General features: G+C 39.9%; 1 protein-coding gene across 2 annotated transcripts in view; it reads left to right on the forward strand.

Moving 5' to 3' along the window:
• The window catches only part of ank1a (ankyrin 1, erythrocytic a), a 178,443-nt gene that overhangs the window by 156,336 nt on the left and 6,458 nt on the right, over window positions 1-15,649 (forward strand). The window contains exons 40-43 of one of the 2 annotated variants that reach the window (XM_028457620.1): window positions 6,420-7,068; window positions 7,867-8,215; window positions 13,238-13,321; window positions 14,609-14,761. In XM_028457620.1, coding sequence (XP_028313421.1) covers window positions 6,420-7,068; window positions 7,867-8,215; window positions 13,238-13,321; window positions 14,609-14,761 — 1,235 coding nt within the window. Of the gene's footprint in view, window positions 1-6,419; window positions 7,069-7,866; window positions 8,216-10,156; window positions 10,891-13,237; window positions 13,322-14,608; window positions 14,762-15,649 lie in introns of those variants that run through there. The other variant, XM_028457621.1, reaches the window with a different exon arrangement.

Here is a 15,649-nt window from a genome sequence, read left to right on the forward strand (position 1 = left end):
TGCATCATACACTTGTGTGTGGGTGTGCAACTCTTTCCTTTTTAGTCACAGAGCATGAAATTACTATAAAATTCAATTTTCATTACCATTATAATTTTGTATTTTTGAGTGCCCTCTATGTCAGTTCAAAATAGAACGTGTAGTTTTTTGTTGAAATATAGGACGATACTATGTTTAATAGGATGGCCGTCAAATTTTATGTTATACAATCATTGTAATGAAGGAGGATATACTGTAGGTCCAGAAAAAATGGCCATAAATTATACACAGAAATGTAGCCATAAAAAGGCTGTAAATAATGTGAGAAGCTTGGGATTCAATCCAGATCTCAACAATAGCAGATGTTCCTACACTGCAGTTTACTATTCAAAATGCTGCTCCATAGGATAAGCTTACATGCTTAATAATATCTTTATTATTAAGCAAAAAACAACAACAATGAAAATACTAACATATACTTGCATTAACAGTAGAATGTACTGAGAGAAAAAAGAGGACCTTTAGTGGCTTTACATTCAACTGATATAAGACAGGTTGGTGCTACTGACTTCAATCACTGCTATTTGGAGTAATTTTAAATAACTAAATCATATCCAAACATAAATATTAGCGTCTATTCAAAATTTTACAATAAAAAAACACAACATTTAAACTTGGGTTGCCAAATTCTGGGAATTTTCAAACTTGAAAATTTTCCATGGGAATTAAGAGGAAATTAGAAAAGAAAATGAAGGTTGGCCCTTAAAGCTGCAGTATGTAGAAATGTGAGACTTGTATAGAAAGCAACCACGCTCCCCCCTCCCCTTCCTGTTTGGAAACAAATCGTCCCTTACCAGTATCCTAGTGAACGAGCCCTTTGCAACTTTTTTCTCAACAGAAACACAACTGATATGAGACAAAGCTCAGTAAATATTACTGTTGTGATTCTAGAAATAAACTATGAGGCTAATGCTTTCCCTTTGTTCCTAAGCAGTAGACTTTTTTCCATAACTTAGATGTTTTCATCTTGAAAAATAAAACGTTGTTGGGGTTTATTTCACACTGCTGAGATGTGTGAATACTTCCAGAGCATCTGCTGGATTCCTCTTTTTCTTCCATCGATGAGAAGTAGGAGGATGTATCAGTTGTTTTCAAGAAGTTTTCAGCATTAAAAACGAATATCAAAGATAGTTTAGGTCTGCCTTCTGACTTACGTTCTTATAGCACCTAAATTGTGTTTGCCTGTGTTGCATGGGGAGAATTCTGTGTCTCTTTAGGGTTGATGTTGATGCACTGAATGTCCTCTTGGGAGCCCTGTTTTTCATTTCCTGTAAATCTGTCCCTCTCCGTGTTTCTCTGGACATGTCATCTATCTGCAGCCTAGCCGCCCTACTCTTCCTCCTACTCACTCCTCTCCGTACTCTGACCTCATGCCAACCTCATGTTGACCTCTGACCCTCATCTATCGCTCTTATTTTTTGTGACCAGCGCATTTCCTTACTTTATACTTCTTGAGATCCTCACCTATTTCGATGTTTACTCTGTGACAGACACCTGTCCTCAGCACCCACTGGGAGGGGGGAGGTGACCCTCGCTCTCACTCTCTTGTTGTTTCTGTCTGTGGTCATCGCCCTATTTTTTCTTCCCTTTTTCTCTCTTTCTCGCTGCTGTTTTTGTCTCCTCACGCTGTCCTTTTTTCCTTCCCTGCTGCATGTCAAAGTGGTGCATAAGACCTCCATTGCCTGTATTTGCATGAAGGCCACGACACTATAGCTTGTTAAAGATGATGCTTCTAACACTGCATTATGATGTCTTGCAAATACCGTATTTTCCGACATATTGGACGCTGTTTTTTTCGTTTAAGGTTGACGGTGCGGGCAATGCGGCTGTATGCTTTATGTGTGGATTTTTCAGTCATTTGTACACATGTCCAGTGAAAGTGGGTGTCGGGAGGCAGAATATTACGGACAGTCACCCTACAGCAAATGAATGAACTATAACTGCCCCTGAAAATCACAGTTACCTGAACGTTCAAGAACGAGCTTCGGACAAAGTGGAAAAAGTGAAAGCTCTCACAGCTTTAGTAACTCAGGACAGACGCGTCATGCTCAGTATGCAGGACGGTGTCCGAGTGGAGGGAGAGAGTGACAGCAGAAGTCATACATCTGTTGAATATTCCTTTTCATTTTCTATGCCTAAAATAAAGTGTTTGTTTGAATAAAAATCAAATACCAGTAATAAATGGACGTTTCTGGACCAGGGAGCAGTATGCTCGTTAACATTTATGCTGGGAAGAGCAAATAAAAAGTACAATAAGGTTTAAAATGTAAGATATCTCTGCCAGTTTTTAAAAGTAAGAAATAATAAATGGCATAAAGCTGTCAAATCACCACTTTTGGTTTGTTCAGGAGGGATCACGCACCGGACTCAGGCTGACAGCTCACATAACTGACACAAGCTGCGTTTCCATCACCCATGGAAATGCGCAAAATCTAAATAGTGCAATAAAAAATGGGGAAGGAAACGCCTGAGTTTCAAAAAACATTCAAATATTGCTAAAAAGTTTTTACGCTTTCATGAGTAGGAATTTCAGACGTTTCGATATTGAAATGTGTCGCAAAAGCGCAACGGAAACACTTTTTACGCAAATACGTGTCAGAACGTGACGTACCTGGTCACATGACCACTGCTCCTAAAGAAAACATGGCGCGGTACGTGTGGGCAGAAGAGAAAACCGAAACATTTCTTAGCATTATACGTTTAGAAATATTGCTTTTATTTTGCAAAAATCTGTAATGGAAACACAGCTACACACACACACACACACACACACACACACACACACACACACACACACACACACACACACACACACACACACACACACACACACACACAGAGGGAACATGCGCTAACAGCCCGGACACAGTAACAATCTGCCAATTTGTAATAGGAGGAAACAATAAACAGCATAAAATTGCCAAATTACCGTGTTTGTGTTTGTTGAGAAGCGATCATGTCCGAATTCAGACTTTGCGTCCGGACTCGTTGTGATCGCTCCTATAGTGGCTATAGAAGACAGCGCGCTGTATCAGTCTGGTTCCAGTAAAAAGTGACCATAAAAAGCTGTAAATGGACTGATATGCAGACGTGGAGCAGTGAAACTCATCGTGTATGAAATTCACGGAAATCTCCTTTAACGGGAGTACAGCAGCCCGCCTACTTGCCCAGTCACCCAATAGGGTGTGGCCTATGTGACGATTTGGATTTTTCTTGGAAAATTGCTAAATTATTGGAATACGGCCAATACAGCGGGGCCTTCCAGAGCCCGGAAAATACGGTAGATGATTTTCTGCATGGCATGACACTGAGATTGTTCCCCTGGTACTCCTCCTCAATGATGTCTTCAAAGGGGGGTTAAAAAAAGGCCTCAGACCTTTTTTTATTTGTTGCTCTGTTCATGTATGGGTGTTGTGGTTTTTATGTAAACTCCAGTCACCAGGTCACCTTTATTTGACAAAAATACATATTTATATTGTATTTTGTGAGTGTTGTATGATGGTGGATATTGACTTTGTCACCCTCTTCATCGTAAATGTGTGTTGTTGTTTTTTTTTCTCAAATGAAAAGTCAAAATCCTGTAAAGTATTCACTGTGTTTCACTGTGTCTACATTTGTGAATTTAAATAGTTTTGTGGCTTCCATATTCAACTGTCCACTCTGTCCGGGTCAAAGAGTATACTCATCCTTTACATGTATTTCTATCCCGCTTTTCTACCTGTGTTTAACACAAACACTCCACTTCCCGCTTTCATTCATCAAGATTTCCTCTGAAAATAGAAAGAACAGACACTTTCATTCATAATCAAATATACGTATATGCTAGAAACAGTCTTCTTTTTGGGCTACACAGAGCTGACTATGATTTGTCATGATTGAGGGGTTCATATTTAGTAATTCAGTTAATGCAGATTTGGAGCGTTTTAGTCACCAATCATGCTCATTCATCATTAAAATTTAGTATCATTAAATACAGGGTTTTTTTTTTTTTTATTTCTATCAAGCATTGGTCGAAACTGAAGTCACATGTTCAAAACTCTTAACACAGCCTGAAAAACAGAAGTCCAGTGAATCATGTTTCATTGCTTTCACACGAAACACATTCAACATCATAAACTCTTTCCTCACTCACTAGTTCACCACCTGCAAAAAAACACTAAACCTATAGGACACGTTTTTCAAATGCTAACACACGATGTTTAAAACAGTTACAAACACAAACAAAACCGAATGAAAAAAACAAGGGGAAAGTCTGCTGCAGTCACATTCAAATCTATTTGAAATTATATCAAAATATTGGCAATAAAAATAAAGAAAAAGATGATGATGATGCAATTCCAAACATTCTGATTTCCAAGATTGAGCCTTTTTTTTGTTTATGGTCATTTTTATGTTTTTTGTAAGGTCCTGAAGTACTTATGCAAAAGCACAAATGTTCTTAATTACAGTAAACTACTGCATTCCTGATTCAGTCTTGTTGCAACATATCACAGCATATACAATAATTTAGGACCATCAAAGTGCAAAGAGCTTATTTAATAATAAAATACTCATTTACCTGACACAAATCATTCAGTTTATAAGATGTATTCTATGTGTAGGTCAGTGTGCTCACTGTGTGTTTCCACTGTGAGACTATTTGCTAGTGTTGTGGTTGAATGAGCTTCTTTTGAGACGTGTATGAAGTGTTTTGTTGGTGAGAAACACTTTTGGGGATGAGATTAACTGTTGAGCTGAGATCATGATGCAAACTGTAGAGTTTAGAACAGTGGTTCTCAACTGGTCCCACCCCGGGACCCACATTTTGCCGCGGACATTAAATTGCATTAATTCAGCCAACAAAATTAAGTTTTTCAAAAATAGCTGTTGAAAACACACATAGATAATATTTTTTCCAACATAAATCTACATATTTTCCTGTGTAACATGCATTTCACAGCATGCCTATCAAAATAAATTTTTATTTCAAAATAAAATACAACATGAGAGACATTAAGCATTTATTTAATTTTGACCAGCTGTCCGCGACCCACTTTTGGGTCCCGACCCACCAGTTGAGACTCACTGGTTTAGAACATGTGACTTCGGTTTGGACCAAAGCTTGTTAGCAATCAAAAAAAAAAAAAACTATGAAGCCCTGAATGTAGTAGAATTTAGTTTTCCTGCAGTTTCACGTTTCAAGTGAGTTTCTAAACATAGATATAATGTACAGAACAGAATAATGCTTTAATCAATAGTGTAATTGTGATTTTTTATTTTCCTTCTTCTTTTTTCAGTGCAGACAGTGATTTGATTAAAAACCAGGTCAGGTTTTGTTTCATTTTTTTGGGTTTCTTTTCACTTTGGAGTTTAAAATGCAGGCTGCATACTCAGCATTTATCTGCTGCCAACTACAAATTAGGTCACAGGCATTGCTCCATCATCTTCTCATTACACTACAGAGCACGCATACAGTCTCATGACCATTCAGTCCACTGACTCTTTCACTAAACTACTTGGACATCCTTCCTATACATCAACGTTTCACCTTCTCAGTGTGTCAACTAAATGTTCTCTGTTTTTGAACCATCATAAATATGCAGCTGCCATTCCATCCAAACCTGAAATAATATACCAAGGTAAAGAAATGTCACCATAAATACCCGACAGCTGTAGGAGTGACCTGAGTCCACGGTGCATAAGCTTATGCAATTTTTCTATTTAATTTTATTATAAGCAGCAACTTTTGTGGAAGAATTGTATGTTTATACAACTGTGGTTTATTGAATACCAGAAAATGAATTTGTCAATTAGAATATAAGCTTGCATGATGACCAGACGTGTGTGCGCGGTTGTGAGAGTGAGTGTGTGAGGTGAGAATGAGATTGCCTGCGTGCATGCCATCTAGCCTGACAACAACAACAAAAAAACAAGCTGCCTGTTTCTGAGTGGGACTGAATGCATGCTTTGATGAGTGTGTGTGTCTGTGTGTGTGTGTTAAGTGTGTGGCACTGCTGGACAGAGTCAGTAATCCCTCTCCGTCTCCCTGCAGGTGGCAGCCAGCAGAGCAGCATCAGTCACTGCTGGTTTCGAACCTCAGTCTGGGTCTGTCGGTCCATCTGTGTCTGCTGCTGCTGCCGCTGCTGCTCTCACCATCAGCGCTGGCTGATTGAGCTTGACAAACCCTTTTCTGCTCCTTGCACCTTTCCTCCAGTCCCTATTGTCTCCACCCTCCCGTTTTGTCCTTCCCCATTCCTCTCCCCCATATGTCCCCTCAGCCTCCTCTACTCCTCTCCTGACAGGGGCACGTACCCCCTCCCCGGGTCCAGATGCTGTGGGGGTGAGGTGGGGAGCGAGGCAGGGGGCTGGGTGTCAGTGTGCCTCTCTCTGTCTCGCTCCAGGTTACGGCCTTGCACAGGAAGAGCTTCTCTCACCCGCCTCCATGCAGTACAGTCTGCCTTCCCCGCTGGGTGCTGAGCCCTACTGGCAGGAAGTCTCCAGTCTGGAATGCGCACCTATTGCCACCACAGAAGAAGACACCTTGATGGAGATGTCGGATGTGCAAGTGTGGCCCTCTGGCAACAGCCCCTCCTTGGTACCTGTTGAAGACTCCTCATTGGAGTGCAGTAATGCCGATGACTCAGAGGGTCTGCTGGGGCTGCCGTACGGTAGCCTGGGCCGGCCGGCCAGTCAGGCCAGCGCAGCCAGCGCAGGGGTGGGAATGCTGAGTGGCTCCATTGAGTTGCCCGAAGACGATTCAGAGATGGGCGTAGACTCCCTCAGCACGACGACGCCCGCCTCGCTTGGAGGCACCATTGCTGGGATCAATCTGAACGGGCTGAACAATGGTCAGGGGTCAGAGGCAAGTTCAGAGGTGTCAGCAGTCACGAGTACGACCGGAGGGAATGGAGCTGGAGCTGGAGGAAGAGAGGGTGGGACGGGCTCAGAGGAAGGAATTTCTCCTCTTGCAGGACCACAACAGCAAAGGGTGTACGCTCGTTTGAGTGAGTCGCCTGGTCTCAGCCTTGTTGCAGATCGCAATGGAGACAGGTGAGTTTGGTGACAGCTCCATGTGTCTACAATGTTCAAGTCCAAATAATTGATTCCCTACATTCACTATAGACTAGGCCCAATTCTCAAAAAGATTGCTGGAGCTAGCGGTTAGCAGCAAATTGGGATAAAAGCAGGCAACATGTTAGTTTTGGACAATTTTGATGTGCTGATTCTGAATATCCATCCATTTTGTACTTATTCAGAAGTACTCATGCCAACAACTGTGCAGAACTTTGCGATGCAAATGTCGGAAAACTCAGCTACGATGGACAGCACTATGCAGGTATAAAAAACGGAGTGATACTAGTAAACAACTTGTCTGCATGAACACAAATGAATGATTTCATTCTCAAGTATTGTTAATATCATCAACGATTATCTTTGCACAATATGTTGCATTGCGGTGGAATGTGCTCCGCAGAGTTTGTTCTCTAGTATAATGTAACAGACGTTAAGGATGTCCCAAACTGATTTGATTTGACAAAAAATTTACCTAATTAACCGACATTATCACAATCTGAATATCTACAGTAAAAAATCTGCTGTTTTGTCAGCCATTTTGATTTTCAAATTAAGAGGTAAAGGGCTCAAGTTACAGTTTGGGAACATTGATATTCTGAATCAGCATATGTACCCAAATTGACCAAATATGCTACGTTACCCACTTTTACCCCCAAATGCTTCTAACATTCACCTTTCTGAGAATCGGGGCTAGTCTATTATGTTGTGTGAGAAGATCAGTAAAGATAACCGGTGTGTGTATACCAGCCCATTGAACCTCCAATTTCTTCTCAGGTCAGGTAATGGTGGAAATGGAGGGAGTGGAGGCTCTTTCCTTTCCTACCTACAGGAACAAACTGGCCCAGGCTGGGTACCTGTTACCAACCCAACCCAGAATTGGATGGGTAACCAGCCTAAACCCAGGCAAGCCATGGAGAGCTTGATGTCATCAGTGCACAACTCTTTGGATGGAGACCAGTCCTGTGTGTCCCCGGAATCATTGCTTCAGCCTGTGAGAGACATGGGGCACTCGGAGATCTTACGAAGTCACTTCAGGGGCACCCAGCCGTTTGAGAAGGGTTTGGGTTTCCCACATCGGGTACCAGACCTGAGAACCTGGGACGACATGCGCCTAAAGAGCCAGGTTAGTGTATCACCAATAGTCATCAGAATCTGTAGAATCTGCAACATTTCAGGATTTTTTATTCTTTAGGTGAGAAATGTGTCAATCACAGCATAAACTGGATAAAGAATACAACATTAGAATTGATCAACATTGTTTCCAGGAGTGATTATAACTGATTAAGATTCTCTTTCACGTTACACAGAGAATTAAACTTTTCCCAAAACCATACCTGTCAACTTTTGGATATGAAAATATGGGAAATGTTCTGCTGCCTGCTAAGAGCCGTCCCGCCACCCCAACCAAGCTCCAGTATCCCTTATATTTAAGGACAGGTGTACAAGAAAACTAAAATACCCACTTATCAATCACTTACCACAGTGTTTCCCCACTGGGAGTAGGTGTACCCCTAGGGGTACTTGAACACATTGCATGGGGTACTTGGAAACATTGCTGAATCTATTTCTACGAGTCATTTTTAAGCCTATTTCAGACGCTGTACATGCTTATCCAACATCTTTTCCACCTGTTGATAATAAACGTCATTAATAGATCAAACAATGTTGTGGCCTTAATATCCTACTAAACATATTATGCACATTATTACAATTGAGGTAAATATATTCTTTGATATACAATAATTGTAATGCACAAAACTGATATTAAGTGTGCGTTTAACGTACAGGTTGACATTTTCAAGCTGTAGGAGATTTCAGAGGCAACATGTTAACAACATGTAAATAGAAAGGTTACTAATTGGAGTGACGAAGGGGTTCTCCTAATCTGAAGAGAGGCCTCGGGGGGTACATGAGGGTGGGAAACACTGACTTACTAAACTCAGTTAGGTGATACACGTGCACATTTTTTTAATTCAATATACTTCCAGTTCATATACAAGTCAACACATTGTATATTTACTTTTAATTTCAACGTTGCTTGTCTTTAAGTTAGACATTAACATTTTATTTTCATCACACATTTTCATTAAATTTCTCATGCTCTCTCATGTGGTTCTCTGTTATTCACTAATGACTTATTATACAGATTTGCTGCAGACTTTACATCCTTTAACACTTTTTTGGAAGTAGTGTATATTTGTGGCCCTTGTGCTTGGTGGATTTTTCATGCTAACTTACGTCATTCCTTACGTTAAAATCTCAGTCATGAATCTCACGGGACACATACAGTAACTGTGCCCAAACCTGCTCCTCTTTAGGAAAGACGGGTTTACGGGTTTGTTTCTGCTGTTGGCACTAATTTAATCTAATCTAATCTAATCTAATTTAATCCCTCCAGAACTGCCACCCAGGCCACTGCAGGTGGAATGTTTTTATTTATTTATCTTTTAAAAATAATTACATTATAATATGGGATATTTACAGGAGAATATTAATACATGAGGATGGTGGGAAGGAGGGGTAAAATACAGGTGTTTCCAGGCCAAAATGGGAGACTTGACTCGTATAGTCTGAAGGGACTGTTGATTTGAAAGGTAAAGGGATATACAGCAAACACATTCATCCTAAAAAATGTTTAGCGAACTCAGAACTATCCAGTAAAAAAAGAGAACAGAAAGCTTAGTCAAAGGCTTTTATAATATTAATAATAATCGCAGTCCATGTACTCATTTATCATCTGTCCCAAAAAACACAACTCCCCACAGAGAGACTAGGTTCACATTGACTGTGTCAGTCAGTGTCCGACAAATTGTAGAAATCCATTAGTCGTTCACACACGTGCACACCAGGGGGTTTTAGGGCCCAAGATGGACACATGCAGTATGTGTGGCCAAATATAGCGCTAGGTTCTGACTTTCTGACTCATGTTACAGTATCCCAACCCACGCACTGCCACGCTAACTTTCTACGCCAACATAGATACGCTGCACTGTAAAGGACTCAGCTATCAAAGGGCTAGAGACGAAAATAGAACATAGAGCGCGTAGTGTATGCTCTCAGGCTACTAACAGTGACAGTGTAATATCTGTCTTACACCAGTCAAGAACTGGTCTTATGAGTCTTTGCTGCTGTATGAGTTAGTCTTTGTTATAATATAATAAGTATTTTTTAAGACATAAACTGATTAGCAAGAAAGGTATTAGTTCTGACTACTACAAGCAGAGCCACTTTGGAGAAGCAGAGGATATTTAAAGACCAAAGATCACATGGTCAGAAATAGAGAGAGGTGGGGATAGATGACCCCCCAAGGTTGCTTTGCCTTGACTTGACTTGTGAACTGGGTTATCGTGAACTGGGAGTGCAGGGAATACGGACCGCGGGGGAAATGAAGATTAGATGTGAAATGAAAGACACTTTCTGACTGAATCGAGGGTGAAAGGCAAACTGCTGCAGCTGTTACCATCTCTCTGGAGCTGAGAGTCACACGGTGTGGGAAACAAGAGTCCCAGGAGTCAGGACTGAAGACCTGAGGTGTGCGGTGCTTTGCTGATTTGCTGGAAGTAGTTTTTTTGGGGGGTAATGTGGGCCCTGGTGACTGAGCTCCTCTTCAGCTTTGTGCTGCTGGCGTTCCTGGTCATCAGCTGTCAGAATGTCCTCCACATCGCCAGCGGCTCAGTGCGTTCGGTGCTTACCTACGTACACGCTCAGCTGGACTACGAGCTTGGTGAGGTTGAGGGAGTCGCTGATGAAGAAGAGAACGTCACTACCCGCGTGGTGCGCCGTCGAGTCATCCTAAAGGTATAAGGAGAGGAACCGAGCAGAGTGCGTTTTAACAGAAACTTAAGCAGAGAGCAGGAGGAATGTGGTGGTGGATGGAGTAAAAAGGAAATAACAGACTATGTTTGTAGACGTTGAGACTAATGGGGCAGATATGAATTACTAACTATTTCTAAATGTCTACAAAGTGTAATTGTGCTTTGAACCTGTTTCAATTTAAGGTTGTTTTGGAGGCGGGGTCACCAACCTTTCTGAAACTGTGAGCGACTTCATACATGTATAGTCTGAAGGGCAACTAGATAGAAAAGCTCTTCTTAAACTCTACATTTTCACAGTTTCACTTTAATTACAGGGTATGGTAATAAGACTAGCAGTAACTTAAAAAGGTAAGAAATGTTGAGGTTTCAACATGAAACACTTTATTTCTCATAATTCATGTCAATTGTTTAATTTTCAAAACATTTGACAGAAAATATACCTTGTGTTTTGTTGAAAAAAATCATATTCATATCATATTATGTATAACCTACCACTGCCAATACACCAAATCTGCAACAAATTTGTCACATGAAAGATAGTTAAAAACTTCATCAGCAGTACTAACTACATCTATCATTTGTATTTATCTTTAAGTTTGAATCCTGGAAAGTAAATTCAGTGGTGACTCAAAGCTGTTGATGGCACCTCACGTGGTTCATGTGGGCTACCCGGTGCCTGCGAGCACCATGTTGGTGACCCCTGTTTTGGAGCCTTGTGACTCCTTATAATACTCTGCATTCCTTTGTTATTTTCTCGAATATTTTTATTACGTATAATGCAAAAAAAAAATTATCGGTCTTCTCTTCTGTACACATGTACCGCGCCATGTTTTCTTGGAGAGAAGTGGTCATGTGACCAGGTACATCACGTCATTTGACATGTATAGTCAGTCACTGTGACGTGTATTTGCGGAAAATGTGATTCCATAATGCGACACATTTCAATATGGAAACGTCTGAATTACCTCCTCATGAAAGCATGAAAACTTTTTAGCAATATTTAGGTGGTTTTTTTTTTCAAAATTCAAGTGTTTCCATTACCAGTTTTTATTGTGCTATTTAGATTTAGAGCATTTCCAAGTGTAACGGAAACGCAGCTAATGTGTGATTAAATTATTGTCAGAAATAGGTCAGAAAATTTTGTTTATACTCTATTCACATATGAAAACAAGAGCACTCAGAGAGAGCAAACCTCCTCCAAAGATATTGGCAGTTATCTGTATCAGTGATTCTGATCATGGAACCATGATAATTCACACTTCAAAGACTTGGAAAAAAGGTATATACCCATTAATAACAATACAGTAGGTCCAAATGTATTAACACCTACATTTAAAAAAAAAAGAAAAAAAAAACTGTAATGAAATGTGCAATCATGATCCAATCAGGATGAAAGTTAATGGTGTAAATGAGAAACCAACCCAACATAACTAAGTCAAATTTCATGAAGATCAGTCAATTATGAACCGAGATATATATTTTGATATTTTATCAAAATCTGGTTATGTTTGTGTCACTGCCCAACGTTGGCACCACTGTTAGCGTATCAAGCAATATCAGTAAAATGCAATGTAAAAGATAATTAAAAAAAATATTCAGATGGTTAAAGTTTTTATTTTTATTTTTTAAATTCTGAACATGCAAATAGTACAAGGGTACCTGATTGCTGTTTAACAAATTATTTGCACAACATAATATAGAAATGAAGATTTTGCAGAAGCAAAATAATAATGAAGCATAGAAAAAAATAAAATAAATGACATTTGAAAAGGAGTGAGAAGAAGCAAAGCTTGTTAGCTCTCAATATATATATATACAGTATATATATATATATATATATATATATATATATATATATATATATATATATATATATATATAAAAATAAATAAAAATAACTTTCCCTATGAAGTAGTCATGTTACATTTCCTTCCAGCTGCGTCTTATTTTATCTGAAAGTTTCATTCTCTTTTTCTCCAACTCTGGTCTCAGTCTTTTCTTCATTAAACACTTTCACACATTTCTCTTGAGCTATAAATAAATGCTGTGGATTATCAGGGCCCCTAATTGTATTATCATGAAATGTAATTGAAACGGTCAAAATGAGACATTAGTGAACACTGGGGATCATCACTGCTACATTACTGGGCTGTACAAACAGCCCTTAACCCCTCACCAATCTGCAGCCCATCTGTTGTTCTGTGTTTGCAGTTAGCCCCCGGATTTAGGGGCTCACAACCAATCCCACTCCAGCTACAGCTATTGGATTATAACGACACAATTTTAAAAAGGAAAACATGCTTTTTTTTTTTCTGTGTTTCTATGCACAGGGGGATGAGGTTGAAGATCTTGCAGGGGATCATGTAAGCGAGGAGCAGTTCACAGATGAACACGGAAATATCGTCACGAAAAAGGTCGGTGGGTTTTGATTCTATTCAGACTCATGTAACTCTTGTCTTCCTTTATTTCACTTTCATAATATCATCTACTCAGGTCCTACTTGATGATTTTTAGTTTAAAAATCATTGAAGATGAGACCACACAAGTGTTTTGAAAACACTTTGGTCATCGGCGGAGTTTGAGATTCTTGCTGGGGGGGCAAAAGACAGAATAAAATTAAATACATAGACCGTCTTGAGATTCGTTCCAACCACAATGTGTGTAACATTCACAGTACAATATTGCAAAAATGATTGGTAACGTAACTGATAATGTTGACGCATCATTCTCACTCATTCACTCATTTGAAAGCTTAGAATCTTCCGTTTTAACCATATAAATCATTCTAAGGCACAACAATCACAGCAAACACAGTAGATGATTTTGTCAAACTTGGAAAAAAAATGGCGACATAAACCTTTAAAGCAGTGATTCTCAACTGGTGGGTCGGGACCCAAAAGTGGGTTGCGAATCTGTACTGGGTGGGTCGTGGAAAGCTGGCCAAAAAAAAAAAAACTTAATGTCTGTAATGTGTGACTTGTCTTTTATTTTGAAAGAAACTTTTCTTTTGACAGGCATGCTGTGAAAAGCATGTTGCACAGCAAAAAATATAGATTTGTTTAAAAAAAGATTAAAACTAAAACTCTTGGTTGAATTTAAAAAAAAAAAAGTGGGTCGCGATTTAAAGACCGAGGCACAATGTGGGTCCCAGGGTGAGACGAGTTGAGAACCCCTGCTTTAAAGCGATGCCATGTCTTACTGAATCCAGTAATTATTTTTTTTTTATCTCTGTGAGGATGACCTTGTCATTAAAAAGTAAGTAATGTTGTAAATTCATGATAAAATCAGGCTGCCGGCCGCTTTCTGCTTCATTTTTGCTGTAATACCATAAAGTAACTGCTGGATGCAGTTAATGTATGATACAGAAGTAGAACCAAGTCACATGACTCGAGCGCCAAGAAATAACTTGTCATTTTGAAAGAACAACAAATGAATTCATATATATTTTGTACAGTCACTGAGTTTTATGGCACTTAAAATACACTATTTGTGCATTATGTACATTATATTAATAAATCATATTTTTTCAAATTAATTTGGGAAAACTTTTGACCACTATAGAGGTCGCAAACTCCACGTATGACTTTGGTTCTGTGCGAACATTCCCTCACACGTGCATCAAACGTTTTTTCTCCACCCTTTGTACCTTTTCATCCTCCCCCCACCCCCATGTTGTGGCTGTGTGTGTGTGTGTGTGGTAGATTGTGCGTAAGGTGGTGCGTAGGGGGAAGGGTTCTGCAGAAGAGGGGGTGCAGGAGGTGAGCTTGGAGGGTTCGCTGCAGGACGCCAACGAGCTGGAGGTCGATCCCGAGCAGTTCATGAGCTATGCCGTCTTGGGTCGTGACAGCAGCAAGGTGGGCTCTAATGTGTCTCAGCTGCTGTTAGCGATAGACAATGGAGCTGAACACCATCTGATGAGGTTTAAACCAACATCGTGCAGGGAACTAAGCAGGATGGATAGAGGATTCTGCCCTAACCTGACAGTCCCTTGCGTGGCTTAAACGTGCATGAGTCTATTTGTAGGTCAGACACTTTGCAGGGTTACAGCTCAGTTTTTCGTTTGACTGCTTGTAATGTTAATTTTCACCCAAATATCCCTGACTGCTGTTTCACCCACTGCATGTAACAACAACAACAACAACAACAACACATCATCATTGCTTGAGTGCTTTTGTTGCTCACAGTCCAACATCTTATAGAGCAGTGGTTCTCAACTTTCTCAGGCCGCAACCCCCCCAAAAAAAGGTCCCAGATAGCGGGGTCACCTACAGGTGGTTGAACACAGACCAGAACATTCTAGAACAGTCATGTGTAGACAGGGCCATCTATAAGGGGGAATAAAGGGGAGAGCTTTTTGGGGTCCATCCATAAAGTCAGTAAAATGATGGTCCATTGTTCAATGAATCTGTGATTTATTCATTTATCTGATTAACATCTACTGTTATCCAGGAAGTTTAGTATTATTTGTGCCATGGTATATAGTCATCTTAAAGATGTAAATCCTTGTTTTAATCAGAAGTAAAATGGGTTAAAAGTGACCAAAAAAAGTGGAAAATGTGGTGAAATGGGATTTTAAAAACCACAGAAATTGGTTTAATGTTGCAAATTGGAGTGGCCAAAAACTGACTGAAAAAGTGGTAAAAAAAGGTTCAGTCTCAATATTGGTGTAAAACTGGATAAAATTGGGGGAGGGGGATTGGGGTATTGTAATTTAAAAAGTAAGAACAATTAGTTTAAACAGG

This window comes from Gouania willdenowi, chromosome 9 (genome assembly GCF_900634775.1).
Source record: "Gouania willdenowi chromosome 9, fGouWil2.1, whole genome shotgun sequence".
NCBI lineage: Eukaryota > Metazoa > Chordata > Actinopteri > Blenniiformes > Gobiesocidae > Gouania > Gouania willdenowi.